At 47.0% G+C, this 25,990-nt stretch overlaps 1 protein-coding gene across 7 annotated transcripts in view; it reads right to left on the bottom strand.

Annotated features, from left to right (window-relative positions):
• LOC139276706 (protein FAM107B-like) overlaps positions 1 to 25,990 on the bottom strand; it is a 270,434-nt gene that overhangs the window by 101,305 nt on the left and 143,139 nt on the right. For 5 of the 7 annotated variants that reach the window (XM_070894681.1, XM_070894687.1, XM_070894682.1 and 2 more), the window contains one exon: positions 25,451 to 25,514. The exons of the other annotated variants lie outside the window; for them this stretch is intronic. In XM_070894681.1, coding sequence (XP_070750782.1) covers positions 25,451 to 25,514 — 64 coding nt within the window. The remainder of the gene's footprint in view (positions 1 to 25,450; positions 25,515 to 25,990) is intronic. 7 annotated transcript variants of the gene reach the window in all.

The raw sequence follows: 25,990 nt of genomic DNA, 5'->3' as shown, positions 1-25,990 counted from the left end.
GCCCGTTCATGGGAAAAATGTTTCTCATTGTGGTAGATGCGTACTCGAAATGGATCGAGTGCATCATTTTGAATTCGTGCACGACATCCACCACCGTGGAGAGTCTACGTGCGGTCTTTGGAACACACGGCTTGCCGGACATCCTTGTTAGCGATAATGGCCCATGTTTCAGGAGCTACGAATCCGGGAGTTCATGTCAGGCAATGGCATCAACCATGTCAGAACAGCACCGTTCAAGCCGGCCTCCAATGGCCAGACGGAACGTGCGGTCCAAATCATTAAAGAAGGCATGCTCAGGATTCAAGGACCCTCCCTGCAATGCCGCCTGCTGACCTATAGGTCCCGACTGCACTCGCTCACGGGGGTCCCGCCCGTTGAGCTACTTATGAAACGAACACTCAAAACTCGGTTGTCCCTCATTCACCCAGTCCTGACCGACATAGTTGAGGGCAAGCGCCAGTCCCAAAACAAGTACCATGACCGAAATTCAAGGGGGCGATGTATAGAAATAAATGACCCCGTATTTGTCCTCAATCACGCCGTGGGGCCCAAATGGCTTGAGGGTACTGTAATAGACAAAAGGGGTACAGGATCATCGTGGTTAAACTTAACAATGGGCAGATATGCCGCAAGCATCTGGACCAAGTAAAAAAAGGTTCAGCATAGACACTGAGGAACCCGAGGAAGATCATGAGATGGTGCTCACACCACCGCCAGTGAACGAGCAACAAGAACATTCAACAGCAGGCACAGTCCCTGCGGTCAGCCCGGACAGGCCGGAATCACCACAGGTGACAGACACTCACGCCAAGGCTCAACAACCAGAGCCCCAACTGCAGCGCTCCACGAGGGAGCGTAGACCACCTGAAAGACTTAACCTATGATCCCAATAAGACTTTGGGGGGGTGGAGGTGATGTCATGTTTGTAACCTCTATGTAACACCACTGCAATACTGTACATACTTAAGCAATGCACACCTTGACCACAGGGGGTGAACTTGTGGGAGACACTCCTCACCTGGTCATCCAGGTATATAAAGGGAGGTCCCACGCAGGGTCATCACTTCTTGGTCCTGTGAATAAAGGTTCAGGTCATAGAGTGACCTTGTCCATGGAATGTGTCTTGTGAGGGTTTTGTGCCATTGAGTAAGGACTTTACAGATTTGATAAAGGGAAATCATGTCTGATTAATCTGACTGAATTCTTTGATGAAGTAACAGAGAGGATTGATGATGGTTGTGCAGTAGATGTTTTATATATAGACTTTCAAAAGGCATTTGACAAAGTACCTCCTAACAAAAATATTCGGAAAATAGAAGCATATGGGTTAAAGGGACGGTGGTAACTTGGGTATGAAATTGGCTAAGGGATAGGAGGCAGAGAGTAACAGTGAAAGGATGTTTTACTGACTGGAGAGAAGTATGCCATGGGGCTCCCCAGGGGTCAGTATTAGGACCAATGCTTTTTCTTGTTATCTATAAATGATTTGGACTTGGGTATAGGGAGTAGTTTTGAAGCTTGCGGATGATACAAAACTTGGCAATGTAGTAAATAGTGAGCAGGATAGTAATAGACTTCAGGAGGACATGGACAGACTGGTGAAATGGGCAGACACATGGCAGATGCAATTTAATGTGGATAAGTGTGAATTGATGCACTTTGGGAGAAACAACATTGAGAGTAAATATAATCTAAATGGTACTATTTTGAGGGGGTGCAAAAACAGAGGGACCTGGGGGTGCCTATTCACAAATCTTTGAAGATGGCAGGGCATGGTAAGAAGGCATATGGGATACTTGGCTTTGTAAATAGACGCTTTAAATACAAAAACAAGGAAGACATGCTAAACCTTTACAAATCTCTGGTTAGGCCTCAGCTGGAGTATTGTGTACAATTCTGGGCACCACACTTTAGGAAGGATGTCAAGACCCTGGAGAGGGTACAGAGGAAATTTATCAGCATGCTATCAGGGATAAGGGAGTTCAGTTATGTGGAGAAACTGGAGCTGCTGGGATTGTTTTCCTTAGAGCAGAGAAAGTTAAGAGGAGACCTAATCAAAGTATTCAAAATGATGAGAGCTTTTGATAGAGCATGTGGGGAGAAACTAATTCCTCGGGCATGTGGGTCGGTAAGCAAAGGTCATAGATTTAAAATAATTGGCAAAAAAACTGCAGGGGAAATGAGGAGACATGTTTTCACACAGAGGGGTTTAAGATCTAGAACACACTATTTTATAAGGTGGTGGAATCAGATTCCATAGGAACTTTTAAAAGGCAATTGGACATGTAATTTGCAGGGTTATGGAAAAAAATTGGACAGCTCTTTCAAAGAGCCGGCACAGGCACGGCAGGCGAATGGTCTTCTGTGCCGCAAGATTCTATGGGGCTGAAATTGCCCTCGGCTCCAAACGGGGCGCACAATTCGAATTAAATGATTATTCACCGCCCCAAGCCATGGGGCGAAGAATAGCGGGAAATTGGCCTCTTTAAATGTTTTAATTTGTTCGGGCGGTGTTTGGGGCGGTTAAGGGGTGGAAGTGCTTTGGGAGCTGGGCCGAAGGTGGGCAGAGACGCTGATGACGTCAGCGCGATGGCTAACGCATAGCAACGCCCCCCCCCCCCTCCAGTTAAAGGGGTCACCAGGGAGGGTTTCGGCCAGGCCAATGACCCGGCACCCAAGAGGGGGTACTGAGCTGCCTGCTGACGGCCCGGCCGAACCCGTGGCCACTATTGTCGGGCCGACCTCAGAGTCGCCCACAATTAAAATAAAATGATGGCCGCAGCAGTGCGCCCTCCCCTTTAAGGGCGGACACGCCGCCCAGCCATTGGCAGCTTCTCACCGGGAAAAGCTGTCGGTGGCACCGAGCGGCAGCAGCTCTTCCCCCGTGGGGCAATTTCCCTCGCAGGGCGGAAAGGTGTCACCGCTGGGCAGTAAGGGGTTACCACGTGCCCGATGGGGCGGCAACATGGGTGGGGCAGAAACCCGTTTCGGCCCATCCTCGTGCCACCGGTCGGAAAGGCCTTACTGCCCCATTAATGCCTCTCCCATGCTAAAGCCTTTTTTTCTACCATGCTGTAGGCTCGTTCCGCCTTGGACAGGCTTCGAGACGCGTATGCAACTGGTTGTAGTTTGCCTGACTCATTGGCTTGCTGGAGTATGCAGCCGACCCCATGGGACGACGCATCACAGGTCAAAACTAGATGCTTACATGGTTCATACAGTACCAGTAGTTTGTGGGAACACAACAGATTTCTAGCCTTCTCAAAGGCTCTGTCTTGAAGTTCATCCCACAGCCAGTCGTCTCCTTTCCTGAGCAGCTTGTGCAAAGGCTCTAATACTGTGCTCGATTTGGGTAAGAAATTGCCAAAGTAGTTGAGATGACCCCGGAACGAACGCAGCTCCATCACATTCTGGGGCCTGGGCGCATTTTTGATGGCCTCTGTTTTCGCGTCTGTAGGCCTGATTCCGTCTGCAGCAATCGTTCGTCCAAGGAATTCGACCTCTGGTGCCATGAAAACGCACGTCGAATGTTTCAGCCTGAGTCCCACTTTGTCCAAACGATGCAGAACCTCTTCCAGATTGTGCAGGTGCTCGGCGGTGTCACAACCTGTGACTAGGATGTCATCTTGGAATACCACAGTCCCGGGGACGGATTTCAATAGGCTCTCCATGTTTCTCTGAAATATGACTGCTGCCGAATGGATGCCAAAAGGGCACCTTTTGTAAATAAACAGTCCTTTGTGCGTGTTGATGCATGTAAGTTTCTTTGATGATTCAACCAGTTCCTGTGTCATGTAGACCAACGTTAGATCTAATTTGGTGAATGATTTTTCCCCGGCTAGTGTTGCAAACAGGTCATCAGCTTTCGGTAGCGGGTACTTGTTATATATGTAAACTTGTATATACTCTGTACAGCCACCAGAGGGATCATCCCCTGGAGTCCCAAGGGTTCCCATAATCCCTTGGGAGCACAGGTATTTAAGGAGGCCTCACAGGTTGGAGAGGCACTCTGGAGACCTGCAATAAAAGACTACGGTCACACTTTACTTTGAGCTCACAGTGTTCAGGCTGACTCTTTCTCCATACATAATAGTACTGATCTTGTTTCGAAACTTGGTTGATCATGACCTTGTAATGTCCACAAATCCTGACCGTGCCGTCGTTCTTTAACACCGGAACAATGGGACTGGCCCATTCATTAAGTTCAATCGGTGAGATAACCCCCTCGCGTTGTAGCCTATCCAATTTGAGCTCGTGTGCGGGACCGCCCTGGTTTTGTGATGGATGGGCCTTGCGTCTGGACCTAGGTGAGTCTGCACCTTGGCTCCCTTGAAGCTGCCAATTCCCGGTTCAAACAGTCAGGGAAATTTTCTCAGCACTTGAGCACACAAATCATCATCCACTGATGACAAAGGTTTGATTTCGTACCATTTCCATTTTATTTTCTCGAGCCAACTCCTGGCGAATAACGATGGGCCATTTCCCGGGATAATCCATAACGGTAGGTCATGAACCACTCCCTCGTACGATACTCTTATTGCTGCACTACCAATCACTGGTATGAGCTCTTTGGTGTAGGTACGCAACTTCACATTTATCGGACTCAGCTTGGGTCTCTCTGCCTTGGTCTCCCACAGCTTTTTGAAAGTCCTCTGGCTCATTATCGATTGACTCGAACCTGTGTCTAATTCCATGGATACCAGCACTCCGTTCAATTTTACCTCCATCATTATCGGTTGGCTCTTTGTTAGGAACGCACGTACGCTATACACTTCCTCCTCGGAGCTCTCAAATGTCTCGGGCTGCATCGTCAGATCCATGCTGAATTGATCATCATCCACGTGGTGTGTCGCAGCTCGCTTTCTCTGCTGTGGACACGTCCGCTGAAGATGCCCCATCTTCGCACACCCTCTGCATACATACTGCCTGAAGTGGCACTGGTGGGGTCGGTGATTGCCCCTGCAAAGCCAACACGTTGAGCTCGGATTTGCGCCCGATGGCGGGCTTTGAGCGGCTCCCGTTCTTGCATACGCAGTCGAATAGGCCCTCGATGGCGAACTTTGAGCGGCTCCTGGTCTCGCATACGCAGTCGAATAGGCCCTCGATGGCGAACTTTGAGCGGCTCCTGGTCTCGCATACGCAGTCGAGTAGGCCCTCGATGGCGAACTTTGAGCGGCTCCTGGTCTCGCATACGTAGTCGAGTAGGCCCTCGATGGCGAACTTTGAGCGGTTCCCATTCTCGCATACGCAGTCGAGTAGGCCCTCGATGGCGAACTTTGAGCGGCTCCTGGTCTCGCATACGCAGTCGAGTAGGCCCTCGATGGCGAACTTTGAGCGGTTCCCATTCTTGCATACGCAGTCGAGTAGGCCCTCGATGGTGAACTTTGAGCGGCTCCCATTCTTGCATACGCAGTCGAGTAGGCCCTCGATGGTGAACTTTGAGCGGCTCCTGGTCTCGCATACGCAGTCGAGTAGGCCCTCGATGGTGAACTTTGAGCGGCTCCTGGTCTTGCATACGCAGTCGAATAGGCTCTCGATGGTGAACTTTGAGCGGTTCCCATTCTCGCATACGCAGTCGAGTAGGCCCTCGATGGCGAACTTTGAGCGGCTCCCATTCTCGCATACGCAGTCGAGTAGGCCCTCGATGGCGAACTTTGAGCGGTTCCCATTCTCGCATACGCAGTCGAGTCGGCCCTCGATGGTGGGCTTTGAGCGGTTCCCGGCCTTGCAGACGCAGTCAAGTCGGCCCTGCCATGTGCAGCTCTGCCGGCCGTCGATACAATTTTTGTACACACCACTTACCGTGGAGTTCCTGTTTTGTCGCGATATCTGCTTTGTGCTTTTCTGCATGGACATGCAAGCCTGGCCGATGGTGATGACCTTGCTGAGGTCCGGCGTCTCTGCAGCCAGCAGCTTACTTCAGATCGCCTCATGGTTGACCCCGATCATGAAAAAGTCACGCAGCATGTCTTCCAACGCAGGCCCAAATTTGCAAGGCCCTACAAGACGTCTCAGGTCAGCAACAAATGCTGCTACATCCTGGCCTTCTGGACGAACGTGTGTATAGAAGCAATATCTGGATATGAGGATTCCTTCCGTGGGTTGAAGGTGTTCCCGAACTAGAGCACACAGTTCTTTGTAATCCTTTTCTGTAGGAAGAGTGGGTGAAAGCAGATTCTTGATGAGTGCATAGATTGTGGGGCTACAGACGGCGAGAAGAACTGCCCTGTGCTTCTCTGCATCCTTGTCTTTGTTTAGGTCGTTTGCCATGAAATACTGATCAAGACGATCTGTGAAATCTCCCCAATCCTCTCCCTCATTGAATCTCTTGAGAATTCCAACAGTATTCGATCGTGCTGTGCTCGCCATACTTTTACATGGGTTCGTATTTTCGTCGCCACGAGTTGTGGTGTATGAAATGATACAATGAACTCCGTACTGTGAGCCAGTGACTAGGTGTAACCTGGTCAGTCTTTAATGGCTTCCAGAAGTGAAGATACAAAGGTGAAGTTCAGGTTATATAGTGGGCCCAGCACGCGTATACCTATGACCCTAGGACCTCCGACAGTAGTGCCCCCTGGTGGTGGGCAGACCTTATGTACATACATTACACTTTTATTTTATGCATCTGGATCATTCCAGGCCACAACTGGAATGTGTGTGCCATTTCTCAACATGCAACACATATCTGCATTCGGCAGGTGACTGCTGCACTATATGCCCAGAGGAATGACTGCATAAAGTTCCCCATGACCGCCCAGGCAAACCGTAACAGGGCTGTGGGCTTCTCCAGGATTGCTGGCTTCCCAAAGGTAAAGTGTTGCATTGATTGTACCCACATCGCCTTGCAAGCACCTTTGGAGGATTCCGAGATGTACAGGAACAGAAAAGGCTTCCACTCCATTAATGTGCAGCTCGTCTGTGAGGACATGCATCGCATCATGTCAGTTGATGCGAGATACCCTGGGAGCACCCATGATGCGTTCATCATACAAGAGAGCCTTATAAATACCATGTTTCAGCAGCAGCCAGAAGGGCAGCGCTGGCTGCTGGGAGACAAAGGGTACGGCCTCGCCACCTGGCTCATGACGCCCCTACACGTAACCTGGACGGAAGTTGATTGGGAATACAACATGTCACACATTGCAATGCGCGGCATAATAGAGAGGACCATTAGCATCTTGAAGCAGTGTTTCTGATGCCTGGATCATTCCGGAGGCTACTTGCAATACTCCCCTGAGATTGTCGGTCAGTTCACTGTTGTGTGCTGCATGCTGCATAACTTAGCCATCATGAGGCAGCAGCACCTGGTAGTAGAAGACCAACCTGAGGTGAGAGTGGTTGATGATGATGAGGAGGAAAATGCAGATGATGAGGAGGAGGAGACCGAGGAAGCCATGCAACTACCTGAACCCGGAGCACGACAGCAGAGGAGGGCTGGCCATTATGCCCCTTTAGCGATTGCTCGAGCCTTGCGCCAGCAGCTCATCCGTAAACGCTTTGCTGCCTGAAGGCTCAGTGACAACTATTCCAAAGGGACCATGTTTACTGTTTGGACCTGTTCCGTAATGTTATGTTGTGGTAATGGAACAAATAATGCAAATGATTGTTCTTTACTTGAAAAAGTTGTGTTGGTAAAGGAACAAATAATGGAAATGATTCAGTTATAATTTAAAATCTATTTTATTCAAAAGTTTAACACTTGTTTGAACTTAACTTTAATAAAAAATAATCTTGCATCAAACTTTAAAGTTTTCAGTTAAGATCATTTACAAACTTTAAGATCACTTACAAACTTTTAAACTTTTAAATTTACATAATTTACAAAAAACTTTTAATTTGAGAACAGTTACAACAGTAACAACAATAATAACAGCAACAACAGCTGCACCCATCTCTCCTTCACCTTATTCTAAGACCACCCACTGCGCTTGGTCTTGGTGACTCCACCCCTGTTCGCAGGCGGTGGTGCAGCATTTCTTGGGTTGGTACCAAGCTTATTCTTTCGAACATCTCGGTAATGGCACTTCTTGATGGGGTGAGGTGAGGAGGCGGTAATGTGGAAGGCCCGGCTTGGGCCTCTTCAGAGGCTGGTCTGGCGACTGGAGTGGGAGTGGCAGTTGATTCCATCAATTGCAGCAGCTAAGTCCGACATTCCATCCCTCATGTGACCCGACATTGTCTCAACTACCTGCAACATTCCCTCCCTCATGTTCACCGACAGTGTATCAGCTGCCTGTGATATTCCCTCCCTCATGAGCACAGAAAATGTTCTCATTTCTTGTGAGTGTTGTTACTTCGCCCGACAGTCCCGATACCTCATCACCCACCCCACTGATGGTGTCCAGGAGTGATCACGTAAGGTCAATGTTCTCCGCACTCATTGCCAACATTTGACCCACATCTGCTAGATCCTGCACCTCAGGAGAGCGCTGTCAAGCTCTCCTTCCCCTCCTCACCCTGGGTGTACCTCAGTGCATCCCACTGGGACCCGCAGCCTCGGACGGTGGGGCCCTGGGTGTACCTCGCTGCATCCCACTGGGACCCGCAGCCTCGGACGTTGGGGCCCTGGGTGTGCCTTGCTGCATCCCACTGGAATCCCCAGCCTCGGACTGTGAGAAACCACGGAATGTCCCAACACTCGTACCACTCAGGAAAGGGCCTGACACCTCAATGGGCGGCACCTGCACCTCCTCCAGAGTGTGTATAACAGTGGGGGCTTCATCCATCCCTGCCCCCTGCCCCTTTCCCCTCACCCCCCACCCCCATGCTCTTGGTCTGGAAGGTGGGATTGGAAGATGTTCTCTTCAGGCTCGTCCGCGTCTAAATCTTCTTCTGCATCAGCTTCGGGCGGCCTCAAGTTCTGCAGAATATAACAGAACAGACAACTGGTTAGCAGCAGAGGAGGGGGCAGGGTGGGTGGCATGAGTAGGCTCACACAGTGCAGGCAGCAGGCTGATTTGAAGGACCACGAGGAATGATAGCACATTGCCTCAACCGAAGGTTGCTTTTCTCCAGGCAGGACCCATCAAAGCAGCGACACTGTCTTCCAAAGGTGTCAGTGAATGTAAATTTTCCGCGTCTCCTCCTGTTCGAGTTCTTTCCCTTTTGTTGTGGGCCACCTTCCTCTGCAAAGATGAAAATATAACTTTTTAGAGAGGGTGTCTTTATGCTGGCTGGGACATACAGATGGTCACATTTACAATTGCAATTCCAGTGAATAAATGAAAATATTACTTACACTAACTACTTGACCAAGGTCCTGCCATTTCGTTTTGCACAGGCCTCCAGACCTTGGGGTGGTCACTATTGCACAGTAATTTTCTGCAAGTCTGTTCCCGCGTTTCTTCATTCCTCTTGGTGAAACTTTTATGTGACCTCTGCTGATGTCCAGCTCATGCCATCTGGCCTCAGTTACAGTAACCAGTGCCTCCACTTCCTCCTGTGAGAAATTCTTGGTCCTTGAGCTATGTTGCATATTGCAGCTCCGATTTTTCCACTAAAGTTCTCACACAGCACTCAAAGTTCTCACACACAACTAGCTCTTTAAAAATGGCCGAATGCAGACCAGGAGCTGTACTGGTCATGCGCGCCCATAACAGTCACGTAAAAAACGTCTTTTTTTTTGCGCATGCACAGAATGGGGGTATCGGTTTTTCAGCACAGGCATTAGGCTCCACCCTCCGAAAATTGCGCAGCGCCAATTAAAAAAATTAGAATGGGGAAACTTGCAAATAAATTTTTTGGAGTAGTTGGGGCCCAAAAAAAAAGCATGAAATACATCAAAAAATGGCATTCAGGAAAATTGAGCCAGCAATCTTAGTGGCGGAGCCTTTACCCCTGAACTCTGCAGCTCTATTCCTAAACCCTTACACCTTGCCACTTCTCTCTCCACCTTTTAAAAACGTTCTCAAAAACCATCTTTTCAACCAAGTTTTTCATCTCTCCTAATTCTGCCACTATGGCGTTGTGTCCTTATCTCCTGCGATCTATATTTTTCTCTTCCAATTCCTCTATTATGTACGGTTGGAATTTTCTATATTACAGGCTCTATAGAATTACAAGTGATTGATGTTGGAACAATTCACTGACCATGTGCTGGGGACATGTATTCTGTGGGTGTTGAACGTAAGAACATAAGAAATAGGAGCAGGAGTAGGTCATATGGCCCCTCGAGCCTGCTCCGCCATTTAATACGATCATGGCTGATCTGATCATGGACTCAGGTCCACTTCCCTGCCTGCTCCCCATAACCCCTTATTCCCTTATCGGTTAAGAAACTGTCTATTTCTGTCTTAAATTTATTCAATGACCCAGCTTCCACAGCTCTCTGAAGCAGCGAATTCCACAGATTTACAATCCACTGAGAGAAGAAATTCCTCCTCAACTCAGTTTTAAATGGGTGGCCCCTTATTCTAAGATTATGCCCTCTAGTTCTAGTCTCCCCAATCAGTGGAAACATCCTCTCTGCATCCACCTTGTCAAGCCCCCTCATAATCTTATACGTTTCGATAAGATCACCTCTCATTCTTCTGAATTCCAATGATTAGAGGCCCAACCTCCTCCACCTTTCCTCATAAGTCAATCTCCTCACCTCCGGAATCAACCTAGTGAACCCTCTCGGAATTGCCTCCAAAGCAAGAATATCCTTTCTCAAATATGGAAACCAAAACTGTACGCAGTATTCCAGGTGTGGCTTCACCAATAACCTGTATAACTGTAGCAAGACTTCCCTGCTTTTATATTCCATCTCCTTTGCAATAAAGGCCAAGATTCCACTGGCCTTCCTGATCAGTTGCTGTACCTGCATACCATCCTTTTGTGTTTCATGCACAAGTACCCCCAAGTCCCGCTGTACTGCAGCACTTTGCAATTTTTCTCCATTTAAATAATAACTTGCTCTTCGATTTTTTTCTGCCAAAGTGCATGACCTCACACTTTCCAACATTATACTCCATCTGCCAATTTGTTTGCCCTCTCACTTAGCCTGTCTATGTCCTTTTGCAGGTTTTGTGTGTCCTCCTCACACATTGCTTTTCCTCCTATCTTTGTATCATCAGCAAACTTGGCTACATTACACTCGGTCCCTTCATCCAAGTCGTTAATAGATTGTAAATATTTGGAGTCCCAGCCCTGCGGCACCCCACTAGTTACTGATTGCCAATCCAAGAATGAACCATTTATCCCTACTCTCTATTTTCTGTAAGCTGTAAGTTAGCCAATCCTCTATCCATGCTAATATATTATACCCAACCCCGTGAACTTTTATCTTGTGCAGTAACCTTTTATGTGGCACCTTGTCAAATGCCTTCTGGAAGTCCAAATACACCACATCCACTGCTTCCTCTTTATCCATCATGTTTGTTACAGCCTCAAAGAATTCCACGGTCAGTTGGATGGCAACTTTAATATCCTCCTTATTTAGATCTGCTGTTCTGGAAATGATTCAGGAATTCTTTTTTTAGAATTTAACTGCATTGCTATGACATCCTATGGGAGATGGCTTAGGCAATCTGTTATGGGAGGAACCTGCTTTTGCTTCTAATAAGAAACAGAAGTCTTGTGGCCCAAGCTCAGTTGGAATAGCAGATTGCAAGAATGGAATCTGCCCAGAAAACAACTCAAACTGTGGAAGTATTTGATGCTCTCTGAGGGTGTCATGTATGTAACCTTTATGTAACACCACTGTATATACATAAGAAATGCACACCTTGACCACAGGGGGTGAACTTGTGGGAGACACTCCTCACCTGGTCACCCAGGTATATAAAGAAGGTCCCACGCAGGGTCATCACTTCTTGGTCCTGTGAATAAAGGTTCAGGTCATGGAGTGACCTTGTCCATAGAATGTGCCTCGTGTGGATTTGTGGTATTGTGTAAGGACTTTACATTGGCGACGAGAAACGGGAATCAACGACCCACGAGAATGGCCACCGGTAGCACAGAGGAACGATACTGTGTTGGTGAGCAGAGTTTTGTCATGAAGGACTGGCTGGGAGATGCAGCGAAGGGCTCATCTGCTGACCAGCTGTGGACCTAAGACTTACGTGCTCATGAAAGACCTGCTCGCACCCGAGAAGCCGGCGGACAAAACCTTCGAAGAGCTCAGCAAACTAATCGGTGAGCACCTCAAACCGGTGAGCAGTGTACACATGGCCCGACACAGATTCTATACACACCGACGTCGGGAAGGACAGAGCATATCGGATTTCGTTGTGGATCTCTGGCGCTTGGCCAGCCTCTGTAAGTTCACAGACGCCTGCAGGGGGAGGTGCTAAGGGATTTCTTTATTGAGGGCATCGGTCATGCTGGGATTTTCAGAAAGCTAATTGAGACCAAGGACTTGACCTTGGAAGCGGCGGCGTTGATGGCTCAGACTTTTATGGCGGGGGAGGAGAAAACCAAGATAATATACGCGCGCAATTCTGCCTCCGATGGATCAGGGAGTCAATATCATAAACGCGACACAGAGCCCCGCAGGCAGGCAAAGGCAGTTTGACACACCCCAGGCAGCAATAGACCCAAGAGTAAGTCTCCAACAGAGACAATGGCAGGCTGAACGGACATTTACGCCCCCCCAGTGGACAATGCGGCCTGGGATGGGGCTATTGACACCCTCTAATAGGGTGCTCAAGAGCAGTCAAAGGGACAATCAGCGAGGAATGCCTTGTAACAGCCCTTTTGTTCACAACAATGGGAATCTCAGTTCATGCTAGAAGTGTGGCACGGTAAACCCGGGAGCAGGAATCAGTACAAAACTCCCCTCGGGCTGTACTTGTAACTTCTTTTTTGTGTACATGGAGCACCATGATCTGTAACACCTATGTAGTGCCATGTACAATGCAAGGTCTGTTTTGTAATGCACGTTGAAAAGAAAAATGTAAATGTACCGTCACCCATTCCGTGTACTGTATAGTGACACATGTAATGTAATTTGTTGAATGTACTACAATGTATCCCGTATTGTACCGAATTGTACTTGAACTGAAAAGCAAGGAAATGCATCGAACGGAACTGCCGTCAGCACCCAAATGTAGTGTATGGGATTGCTGACCGCAGCTAAATGTACTGAACTGCTTTTGAATGTACTGCACAAATTTTTATATGAATAAAGTATATTTTGAAATAAAAAAAATGCTAGGGCTGTGGGGGCAGACATGCTGCCAGGACTTGCAGGTTTCAACAGTTCGTCTGCAGAAATTGTAACCTCAGTGGCCATTTAGCCAGAATGTGCAGAAAGCCTGTAACCAGGCTAATATACGAGGCGGATGAACCAGATGAGGGGTCTGCGAGGCAGGATGACGCTTGGGGCAAATCAATGGACGTTGAAATTCAGCGGGTTCATGTGGCAAACATTCATAGCTCATATACCAAAACGCCACCTATGATGATGAAAGTCCTATTAAACAGCATCCCTGTACGCATGTAGCTGGACACGGGGGCCAGCCAGTCACTCATGAGTGTTCAACAATTCGAAAAGCTGTGGCCACTCAAAGCCAGCAGACCCAAACTAGAACGCATTGAGATGCAATTACGGACGTACACCAAAGAAATCATTCCAGTGCTAGGCAGTGCAATGTTGGCGGTCACACACAATGGATCGGTGAACCGGCTGCTGCTCTAGATTGTCCCAGGCAATGATCCCGCACTGTTGGGGAGGAGCTGGTTAGCTGAGATGAACTGGAAATGGGGCAATGTGCACGCCATGTCATCTGTGGAGCGAAGTTCATGCTCACAGGTCCTAGAGCAATTTGAGTCACGATTTCAACCTGGCGTCGGGATGTTCAAAGGTACCAAAGTAGTGATACACATCACCCCGGACACCAGACCAGTGCACCACAAAGCCAGAGCTGTGCCGTATGTGATGCGGGAGAAAATTGAGAGCGAGTTGGACCGGTTGCTGAGAGAGAGCATCATCTCGCCCATTGAATTCAGCGACTGGGCGAGCCCCATCGTTCCCCTCCTAAAAGCAGATGGTTCTGTCAGGATCTGTAGCGACTACAAGGCCACTATCAACCGGGTGTCCCTACAAGACCAATACCCGCTCCCGAGAGCGGAAGACCTTTTTGCCACGCTGGCAGGCGGCAAGCTGTTCACCAAGTCGGACCTCACTTCAGCCTACATGACACAAGAACTGTCCGACGAATATAAACTACTGACCACCATCACCACGCACAAGGGACTGTTTGTTTACAACAGGTGCCCGTTTGGCATTCGATCAGCAGCTGCGATTTTTCAACAAAACATGGAAAGCCTGCTTAAATCCATTCCTGGAACAATCGTATTTCAGGACGACATCCTCATCACGGATCATGACACCGAGGAACACCTCCACAACCTGGAGGAGGTGCTACGCCGACTGGACCGGGTAGGCCTGCGACTCAAGAAGTCTAAGTGTGTGGTGTTGGCTCCCGAGGTCGAGTTTCTGGGCAGGAGGGTTGCTGCAGATGGGATTCGGTCCACCGAATCCAAAACAGAGGCGATTCGACGAGCGCCCAGGCCCTGCAATACATCGGAGTTGCGTTCATTCCTGGGACTCTTGAGCTATTTCGGGAACTTTCTGCTGAACTTAAGCACATTGTTGGAGCCGCTACACGTACTCCTGCGTAAGGGTTGTGATTGGTTTTGGGGGGACTGTCAGGAACGGGCTTTCAATCGGGCACGGAACCTACTTTGTTCAAATAAGTTGTTGACCCTGTACGACCCCCGTAAGAAATTGGTTCTGGCATGTGATGCATCGTCCTATGGGGTTGGGTGCGTGTTGCAGCAGGGTAACGCTGAGGGCCAACTACCACCTGTGGCTTATGCCTCCAGGTCGCTCTCTCAAGCTGAACGGGGTTATGGGATGGCTGAGAAGGAAGCACTCGCATGTGTCTATGGCGTGAAAAAGTACCTTTTTGGCAGGAGGTTCGAATTAGAAATGGACCACAAGTCTTAACATCCCTGCTGTCTGACAGCAAGGCCATCAATGCCAATGCATCAGCTCGCATACAGCGATGGGCTCTCACGCTCGCTGCGTATGTCTACACCATCTGGCACCAGCCCGGCACTGAAAATTATGCTGACGCGCTCAGCAGGCTTCCACTGGCCATCACTGAGGGGGCAGCGGAGCAAAGAGCTGAGATGGTCATGGCTGTCGATGCCTTTGACAGCACAGGCTCCCCCATCACAGCCCACCAGATCAAAGTATGGATCAACATAGATCCCCTCCTATCCTTGATCAAGAAATGTGCACTGACTGGGGATTGGGCGCCCGCACATGGAGCATGCCCTGAGGAGGTCAGACCATTTCACAGATGGATGAATGAGCTCTCCATCCAAGCCGACTGCCTACATGGGGCAGCTGAGTAGTCATGCCCCAGAAGGGCAGGGAGGCATTCATCAGGGAACTCCACAGCGAGCACCCAGGCATCGTGCTGATGAAGGCCATTGCCCGATCACTTGTGTGGTGGTCGGGAATTGATTCAGACCTGGAACACTGTGTTCGCAGGTGCACGACGTGTGCCCAGCTGGGTAATGCCCCCAGGGAAACCCCGCTCAGCCCGTGGCCCTGGCCCACCAGGCCATGGTCACGTATTCACGTCGACTACGTGGGCCCGTTCATGGGAAAAATATTTCTCATTGTGGTTGATGCGTACTCGAAATGGATCGAGTGCATCATTTTGAATTTGTGCACGACATCCACCACTGTGGAGAGACTGCGCGCAGTCTTTGCGACCCACGGCTTGGCGGACATCCTTATTAGCGATAATGGCCCATGTTTCACAAGCTACGAATTCCGGGAGTTCATGTCGGGTAATGGCATTAACCATGTCAGGTCAGCACCGTTCAAGCCAGTCTCCAATGGCCAGGTGGAACATGCGGTCCAAATCATAAAGCAAAGCATGCTCAGGATTCAAGGACCCTCCCTTCAATGCCGCCTATCCCGCCTGCTGCTGGCCTATAGGTCCCGACCGCACTCGCTCACGGGGGTCCCGCCCTCGGAGCTACTCTTGAAACAAACACTCAAAACCCGGCTGTCCCTCATTCATCCAGCCCTGTCCGACATTGTTGAGGGCAAGCGCCAGTCCCAAAACGAGTACCATGACCGAAATTCAAGGGGGAGTTGTATAGAAATTGATGATCCCGTATTTGTTCTCAATAACGCTTTGCGGCCCAAATGGCTCAAGGGTACTGTAATAGACAAAGAGGGGAATAGGGTCATAGTGGTTAAACTTAACAATGGGCAGATATGCCGCAAGCATCTGGACCAAGTAAAAAAAAGGTTCAGCATGGACACTGAGGAACCTGAGGAAGATCATGAGATGGTATTCACACCACCGCCAGTGAACGAGCAACAAGAACATTCTGCAGCATGCACAGTCCCTGCGGTCAGCCCGGACAGGCCGGAATCACCACAGTTGACAGAGATGCATATCAAGGCTCAACAACCAGAGCCTCAACTGCGGCGTTCCATGAGAGAGCGCAGACCACCCGAGAGACTTAACCTATGATCCCAATAAGATGTTGAAGGGGAGGTGATGTCATGTATGTAACCTTTATGTAACAACACTGCAATACTGTATATGCATAAGAAATGCACACCTTGACCACAGGGGGCGAACTTGTGGGAGACACTCCTCACCTGGTCACCCAGGTATATAAAGGGAGGTCCCACACAGGGTCATCACTTCTTGGTCCCGTGAATAAAGGTTCAGGTCATAGAGTGACCTTGTCCATGGAATGTGCCTCGTGTGAATTTGTGGTATTGTGTAAGGACTTTACAGAGGGGGCACGAGGGAATTAGATATTTTCTCATGTTCAAATTCGATTGACTTTTACGAGCATGGAGATAAGCCAGATGACTCTTCTCCCGTGCTTTGTGTAAGCAGCAGAGTGATAGAGCTATCATTGTGATGAATTTAAGGGAGTGTTTGAAGCACACCTCCCATGCTAGCATTAACTCACGAGTTTTGTCAATTTTAAAAACACATTTTCTGTGCTCATCAGGTATCCACGGTCAGTATTAAACGCTCCTAAGTCAGACATAGATAAGGATCATTAAAGTTTTTTTTATTTTTACAAACCCGGATATTTTTGTGTGTTTCAGTTTCCACATTTGGTATCAAAAGCAGAAAGAAATTCAGGAGGGAAAAATTGGAAACCAAAATGACACAGGTAAATTTGGGACATCATTAACACTGAAGAAAACCAAAAAGTGACTAACAAAAAGGCACAGGTAAACTAAATGACAATCCACCATTACATACACACTTCCTAGTACGACTCTTATGGGCTTCAGTGGCAGTTCTGGCAAGTCTATGCTTGCATGAAACTATGTTTGGCACGGTTTGTTCTTCAGGAATCTTGGATGGTGTCAACTGAAAATGTTTTGTTTTGCACATCCATTTTACATCATGCTTTAATATTTGGCAGCACACACAAAACGATCAGTGTGCTTATGCATTGGATCCATCAGTATTTTCACAGACTCTGAATAAAAATATACAGTAAAACATCGGAGAGTTGATTTATCCAAGTATGATCAATTGATCTTGAATTCTACAGTTAGAGCAGATTCACTTCCAGGTCATCCCAACATGCACACAAAGCACGTTAGTGATGCCATCATGTGATGACAAATGTATGCGACATGCAACGTGCACATCATACAAATTAGTGCGATGGCATCACTGACATGATGTGCACACATCTCAGGATCCACAAAGACCAGGTAAAATTTCGGCCATTTCAGGTTAAATGCGGAAGGAAATTGTTTTTTTAACCAATTCACCAACCTTAAAAAAATGCAGTAATTTATTAAAGGCAATCATCAAAAAAAAATATTTTAACGATCCCCACATTTGAATAGCCAATCTCAGCCAGGTCCAGGGACGGATTAAAGAGTGAGGGGGGTGGTGGATGGGGCGGTCGCCCGGGGCCCAAGCCTAGTGTGGGGCCATACAGGGTTGGATTAAGGGTAAGGGTAAACAGTATTGACATAAGTGACGTAGCAAGAGCAGGGCGAAGCCGCGAGGGCTCAGGCGCATGGTATTCTCCACTTGATGTAAACAGACTCTAGACGCCTGCAGTGCCTGGCACGGTGGCACTAGACAACACTTCTGGCCCAGCGTGTTGTACTGAAATGACATGGTCTCATCCAACACTAATGTTTGTAGAATTATCTAATAAAGTTTTTGTCATTATTTTGTATTAAACAAGCTGCAGCAAATCTTGCCCGCTCCTTTCCCAAAGATCTGGAACCTATGATTGAAAGTGAATTCATCCAGTTTTCTAGCTTGCTGGCATCCTCAACGGAGCTTCAAACCTCAATTTGTGTTAAACAAACTAAGTCAGCAGAGCTGAGAGTGTACCAATTCCTCTTCACACACGCCTTCACCCAAACCTTTTCTAACATTGAAACAGCTCTTTGGATAAATCTGTCGATGATGGTATAAAATTGCAGTGGTGAGCAGTCCCTCTTGAAACTAAAACGCATCAAGGATGAGGTCAGGTACCAAATGGGACAAGATCGACTTAATAGTCTTTCAATCATGAACATCGAGAGCGAAGTACTGAGAGGACTTGACTTCTCAAAATCATTGATGAGTTTAGCCGACAAAAATCTAGAAAAAGACCAATGTAATGTTATACTTGTAGTTGCCTCTGTAGACAAAATGAAATGCAAATAATAAATGATGGTCTCCCAAAAAAATTGCACTGCCTTGTTCTAAATTGTTGTCATTGTCAATTTAGTTTCAAAATGTAAGGATTTAAAAAAATTAAAGCGTTGTTGTTTATTGTTTATACAGGGTTTCATCAAGGTATTGGTCTGATTGTTTGGAAATATAATCAAATATTAAATGAGTGACATCACAGTATCATTTACTGCAGAATGTGAATGGGAGTGGGGGCCCATGGCCGGGGTACCACCCAGGGCCCGAGGCACCGTTAATCCGTCCCTGGCCAGGCCATAAAGGTGATGGTAGCGAGTGGAATAGGACCTTCTGGACAGGGCATCAGGTAAAACTGAAGGCAAGTCATCCAGGGCCACTATTGTGTGTCAATTGGGAGTAGGTCACCTGCTCATCCCTCATGGTGTGGGGATACCCAGAGTGGGCAGATGAACATGAAAATGCAGATGTATTTTTTTTAAACACAAAAATACTTTTGATAGTTTAAATAGTTAAAATGGTTCTGATCAGGCAATGTGAATGATGGACTTATAAACTGCACCCCCACCTCCTGCACCTGCTGTTAGTATCAATGCTTTCATATTTGTACTGCCAGATCAATTGAAATAATATAATTCCGTGTAAGCTCCGGGACAACGTACCTACAACCATATGTACGTGGGAATAAACATACATCAGAACCCATATAAAAGAATATTACAAGTGTTCCTAAGGCAGTTACACCCAACAGGTTATTTGGTGCACACACACGGCTTTCATTCGTGTTGACATTGCTTTGGAAACTTAATATATATTTTTTCTAACTTATTTAATAAAAATGGTACTGCCTTTACTAAATTCAGAAGAGATCACTGAAGTTGTTTGGTCATTTTTTAAATGACTAATGCTCATGATCTCATTTACATCTTAAAATGTGTTTTGTTTGAAAATAGACTTTCCTCAGTAACGCAAAAAGCCGCATCTTTTCTAAAGTTAGAAGTGATGGTCACTCTGCTGTGAGATACAAGTTATTTATTTTAATTAGTTACTCACTTATGGATACTAGGCAAATGAGAAAAGAAACATTCTCAGTAACCTAAACTTATCGATATTGTTATTTATAAAACTTGGAAACTATTCACAAAGTCTTGATTGTAACTTTTAGGATTATATGGTAATACAGCATGAAAGCTGAAGCTTATACTTTTCATAAACTTTAACTCAGGAAATGACGGGGCTGATTATGGGGTGCCATAACAGTACCAGTGAGAACACTATGTGTATAAATAGCATGGAAAGCTGCAGTCATTTTAATAATTAACAGATTGGAATGCACAGGGTGGGATATCCAGCAAGTCAGTGGTTCTTAAAGAGTCGCTGCTCACACCTTAAACACAGCTGCACATTGCCAAATTGGAAGTTTTGCTGATAGTTCAGGGTTTACAGTAAGGAAGGACAGGAGCAGGACTGTTCCTTTTCAGGATGCTACTCTGGAGTTGTAATTCCAGGAGATGCAACAAAAGAAGAATTCCTGCTCTGGAATAGAGGGCACCCTGCAATGCAGAGCAGAGTATGAAATGTCTAGGTGGAACTAGTCAAGTGAGTTTCCCACAGCCATACATCATGGAATGGTGAGAACAGATGAAAAAGGCATTTTATGACCTCATGAAAATTAACAAGATAAGAATACTGACACTTTGCCTTTCACCTCAGACTGGGGTGGCAGATTTGCTGGGTTCTCTCAAAAACTTAACTGGACCAATCACATAAACACCGTGGCTACTAGAGCAGGTCAGAGGCTGGATATTCTGTGGTGAGTGGCTCACCTCCTGACTCTCCAAAGCCTCTCCAAAATCTACAAGGCAAAATTCAGGAATGTGATGGAATATTCTCCACTTGCCTGAATGGGTGCAGCTGCAACATTATTAAGAAGCTCAACACTACCCAGGGCAAGGCAGTTTGTGAAATCAGAACCTCATCCACTAGCCTAAATACCCACCCCTCCACCATTGTGTACAATGGCTACAGTATATACTATAGCAACTTGCCAAGGCTGCTTCAGCAACACCTCCCAAACCTGAGACCTCCACCACTTAAAATGACAAAGGCAGCAGGTGCATGGGAACGGCATTATTTTCCAAGTTCCCCTCCAAGTCTCGCAGCATCCTGACTTGGATATATATCGCAATTCCTTCATAGGAACTTAGGAACAGGAGTAGGCCATTCAGCCCCTCTAGCCTGTTCCGCCATTCAATGAGATCATGGCTGATCAGCGACCTAACTGGATATACCCGCCTTTGGCCCATATCCCTTAATACCTTTGGTTAACAAAAAGCTATCAAACTCCAATTTAAAATTAATAATTGATTTAGCATCAATTGTCTTTTGTGGTAGAGAGTCCCAAACTTCTACCACCCTTTGTAAGTAGAAGTGTTTCCTAGTTTCACTCTTGAAAGGTCTGGCTCTAAGTTTTAGACTTTGTCCCTAGTCCTAGACTCCTCAACTAGCGGAAATAGTTTCACTCTATCTATCCTATCTGTTCCCCTTAATATCCTGAAAACTTCAATCAAAGTTAAGAACATAAGAAATAGGAGCAGGAGTAGGCCGTTTGACCCTTGAGCCCGCTCCACCATTCAATAAGATCATGGCTAATCTAGTCTTGGCCTCAACTCCACTTCCGTGCCTGCTCCCCATAAGCCTTGACTCAAAAATCTGTCTATCACCACCTTAAATATATTCAATGACCCAGCCTCCACAGCTCTCTGGGGTAGAGAATTCCAAAGATTCGTGACTCCCTGAGAGAAGAAATTTCTCCTCATTTCCATTTTAAATGGGCGACCCCTTATTCTGAAACTATGTCCCCTATTTCCAGATTCCCCCATGAGGGGAAACATCCTCTCTGCATCTACCCTGTCAAGCCCCCTCAGAATCTTATACGTTTCAATAAGATCACCTCTCATTCTTCTAAACTCCAATGAGTATAGGCCCAACCTGCTCAACCTTTCTTCATAAGACAACCCCTTCATTTCAGGAATCAACCTCGTGAGCCTTCTCTGAACAGCTTCCACTGCAAGTATATCCCTCCTTAAATAAGGAGACCAAAACTGTACGCAGTTCTCCAGGTGTGGTCTCACCAACGCCCTGTACAGTTGTAGCAGGACTTCCCTACTTTTATACTCCATCCCCCTTGCAATAAATGCCAACATTCCATTTACCTTCCTAATTACTTGCTGTATCTGCATGCTAATCTTTTGTGTTTCATGTACAGGGACCCCCAGATCCCTCTGTACCGTAGCATTTTGTAATCTCTCCCCATTTAAATAATAATTTGCTTTCTTATTTTTCCTACCAAAGTGGATAACCTCACATTTTCCCACATTATACTCCATCTGCCAAATTTTTGCCCACTCACTTAGCCTATCTATATCCCTTTGTAGATTCTTTGTGTCCTCCTCCGAACTTGCTTTCCCACCTATCTTTGTATCACCACTAAATTTGGCTACATTACACTAGGTCCCTTCATCCAAGTCATTAATATGGATTGTAAATAGTTGAGGCCCAGCACTGATCCCTGTGGCACCCCACTAGTTACAGTTTGCCAACCTGAAAATGACCCATTTATCCCGACTCTGTTTTTTGGTAATTAGCCAATCCTCTATCCATGCTAATTTAATACCCTCAACCCCTTGAGCTCTTAACTTGTGCAGTATCTTTTTACTTGGCACCTTATTGAATGCCTTCTGGAAATCCAAATAAACGACATCCACTGGCTCCCCTTTATCATCATCATCATAGGTAGTCCCTTGGAATCGAGGAAGACTTGCTTCCACTCTTAAGATGAGTCCTTAGGTGGCTGAACAGTCCAATATGAGAGCCACAGTCTCTGTCACAGGTGGGACACATAGTCGTTGATAGTAAGGGAGGGTGGGACAGGTTTGCCACACGCTCTTTCCGTGGCTGTGCTTGATTTCTGCATGCTCTCAGTGATGAGACTCGAGGTGCTCAGCGCCCTTCCAGATGCAATTCCTCAACCTAGGGCGTTCTTTGGCCAGGGACTCCCAGATGTCAGTGGGGATGTTGCATTTTATCAGGGAGGCTTTGAGGGTGTCCTTGTAACGTTTCCTCTGCCCACCTTTGGCTCGTTTGCCGTGAAGGAGTTCCAAGTAGAGCGCTTGCTTTGGGAGTGTCGTGTCTGGCATGCGGACAATGTAACCTGCCCAGCAGAGCTGATCAAGTGTGGTCAGTGCTTCAATGCTGGGGATGTTGGCCTGGTCGAGGATGTTAATGTTGGTGTGTCTGTCCTCCCAGGGGATTTGTAGGATCTTGCGGAGACATCGTTGGTGGTATTTCTCCAATGACTTGATGTGTCTACTGTACATGGTCCATGTCTCTGAGCCATACAGGAGGGCGGGTATTACTACAGCCCTGTAGACCATGAGCTTGGTGGCAGATTTGAGGGCCTGGTCTTCGAACACTCTTTTCCTCAGGCGGCTGAAGGCTGCACTGGTGTACTGGAGGCGGTGTTGAATCTCATCGTCAATGCCTGCTCTTGTTGATAAGAGGCTCCCGAGATATGGGAAATGGTCCACCTTGTCCAGGGCTGCGCTATGGATCTTGATGACTGGGGGGCAGTGCTGTGCGGCGAAGACAGGCTAGTGGAGGACCTTCATCTTACGAATGTTTAGCGTAAGGCCCATGCTTTTGTACGCCTCAGTAAATACGTCGACTATGTCCTGGAGTTCAGCCTCTGTGTGTGCGCAGACGCAGGCATCGTCCGCGTACTGTAGCTCGACAACAAAGAATTGGCGTGGTCTTGGATCTGGCCTGCAGATGGCGAAGGTTGAACAGATTCCCACTGGTTCTGCAGTTTAGTTCCACTCCAGCGGGGAGCTTGTTGACTGTGAGGTGCAGCATGGCAGCGAGGAAGATTGAGAAGAGAGTTGAGGCGATGACGCAGACCTGTTTGACCCCGGTCCGGACGTGGATTGGGTCTGTAATGGATCCGTTGGTAAGGATCATGGTCTGCATGTCGTCATGGAGCAGGCAGAGGATGTTGACGAACTTTTGGGGGCATCCGAAATGGAGGAGGCTGCTCCATAGACCCTTACGGTTGACAGTGTCAAAGGCCTTTGTAAGGTCAAAGAAGGCCATGTGTAAGGGCTGGTGCTGTTGTGCTGCAAAAATCATGTTCATTGTGCCCCGTAAGGACAAAATTCGCACTGCGACTCCGGGAGAAGCTCCTTGGCCACAGGGAGAAGACAGTTGAGGAGGACTCTAGTGACTACTTTCCCAGTGGCTGATAGCAAGAAGACAACTCGTCGGCTGCTTCTCGCCACATCGCCATGAAGACCTGTGGCGATGGCCTTTTTCCAGATGCGGGGAACAGCGATTCCCTCTTTCTCTCTACTGCCCCCGCTAATGTCCCAATGCCACATTGTTGAAATGCGTGGCCCTCTCCCTTGCAGCGGGATTTGCACCAGCCATTCCTCAAAGTGTTCTCAGTTGCTTAGAAATCTGACTCAAGTGCAACAATCCTGAAAATGAGCAGGTGCAGCTGGATAGTACCTCCCATTTAAGAGCTGGAATCAACCAGTGTGAAGGATTGAAGGATGATTGCTGAATACAAGTCACCTGAAATTGGGTAGCGCTCTATAATTAGCACGCCTGCAGCGCCCCACTGAGGTCATTAGCGCCTCATTTCCTGCCCCCCTTCCTTCCAGAGGCGCTAAACTTTTAAAAGTTAGTGCCCCAAATGGGGCGCTACCAAATTTCGCACCCAAGTGTCTAGTTTTTCGGTTAACTGTTTGAAATGCCGTGACATAGCTGACTATTCCCTGAAGCTTTCACGATTTGAATCAATTTAACAAACTATTAATGAAATGCAATTTTCCTGCAGTGAAACTTTTACATACAAGAAACCTAGACACACATACAGGATATTTACATCGCCTGAAGCATTATGACATCAGAGATTTATGTTTCGTGATTGGTGCGCACCACACATGATCCCAGGTATGCTCATGCACACGGTACGCCCCTGGGATCGGTGGGCCACTGCGCTGCGCACAAATCCGCAGCAAAACAACGCAAGTTTTTAAAGGGGGCCTTGCATTCGGTAAGTGTGGATTTATTCCTTAGCTATGCCGCCGACCGCAATTTCAGAGCCAATATAAAGACGGCATTACATACTCAAAAGTTTTGAATGCCACTGTTTGCTCAAACATTAACAGAGGCCCTTCCTGCATGTTTGAAAATAGGACAAGGTTAAGTCTCGCAGTCGAGGGTAAATTGAGTATAGATTGAAGTTTCATGTGAAATCTATTTTAGGCCTGGAATTCCCTTAGAGGTGCACCCTCTCCACCAAAAATTTCAGCGGAAATGTGGAGCAGACCCCCATTGTGCTGGTAAACTACATTACCACCGCATTTCTGGTGAAGTTACGGCTCCTGAGCAGGAGCACCTCCGAGCAAATTCCACACCTAAATGTAGTATTTGCTTTTTAGTTGTGTGGTTCATACTGTTTTAACTTGCATACCAATTGTTCAGTTATTCACACAGCCTCCTGATTATTGGTGGTTTAATACACTATAATGAAGATATGCATTGACTTCATGGGATCCTCAATGAATCTTAGCAAGTATACCCTTCAGCCAAACAGTCCAGCTCTAGTGTGTTTTAATCTGGATATTTTTCATTAAACGTAATCTAATTTGATTACATTTTCTAACTTGAAATCTGCATGTGCATGTTTTTGTTCTGGCTTGACTTAGAGCGTGTAACTTAGAATGAGAGCTTACCCGAGCCATTCAGTATATGTTTTCTATTTTCACTGTGTGACTTGGATTGCAAAGAATATTCTTTCTGCAAGAAAAGAAAATGAAAAATATTGATGGACATGTACATAAAGTTTTGCCTTTTCTCCTTGGCCGAGTTAATTTTGGGAAAGAAACTAATTAATGTTTTCCCAAAAGAGGTCTGCACCTGAAAATGTTAACTTGTCTGTTTCCTTCACAGATTCAGCCAAATCTGCCGTATTTCCAGCATTTTCAGTTTTTGTTATGAGAATCCTTTAACTTGTGTGCAAATAGATAATGACTACCCTGAAGTATTGTGGTGATGAAATGGGCCCGTGGTTTTCCGATAATGCACTGCCAGTGGGCCAGGTTACCTGCAGAAGTGCAAGCTTGGAAAATGACCCCACACATCTTGTGACTATGACAAGAAACATCAGGATTTTCTTCCTCACAATCAACAATATAGAGGAGATGACAATTTTCCACTTTGAGTGTGCATTGAGACTACACCCATCAAAATATGGAAAAGGTAAGAAGATACCT

The sequence above is a fragment of the Pristiophorus japonicus genome, chromosome 12 (genome assembly GCF_044704955.1).
Source record: "Pristiophorus japonicus isolate sPriJap1 chromosome 12, sPriJap1.hap1, whole genome shotgun sequence".
Lineage (NCBI taxonomy): Eukaryota > Metazoa > Chordata > Chondrichthyes > Pristiophoridae > Pristiophorus > Pristiophorus japonicus.
Note: the sequence above shows the minus strand (reverse complement) of the source record. Positions and strands in the feature narration are given on the sequence as shown.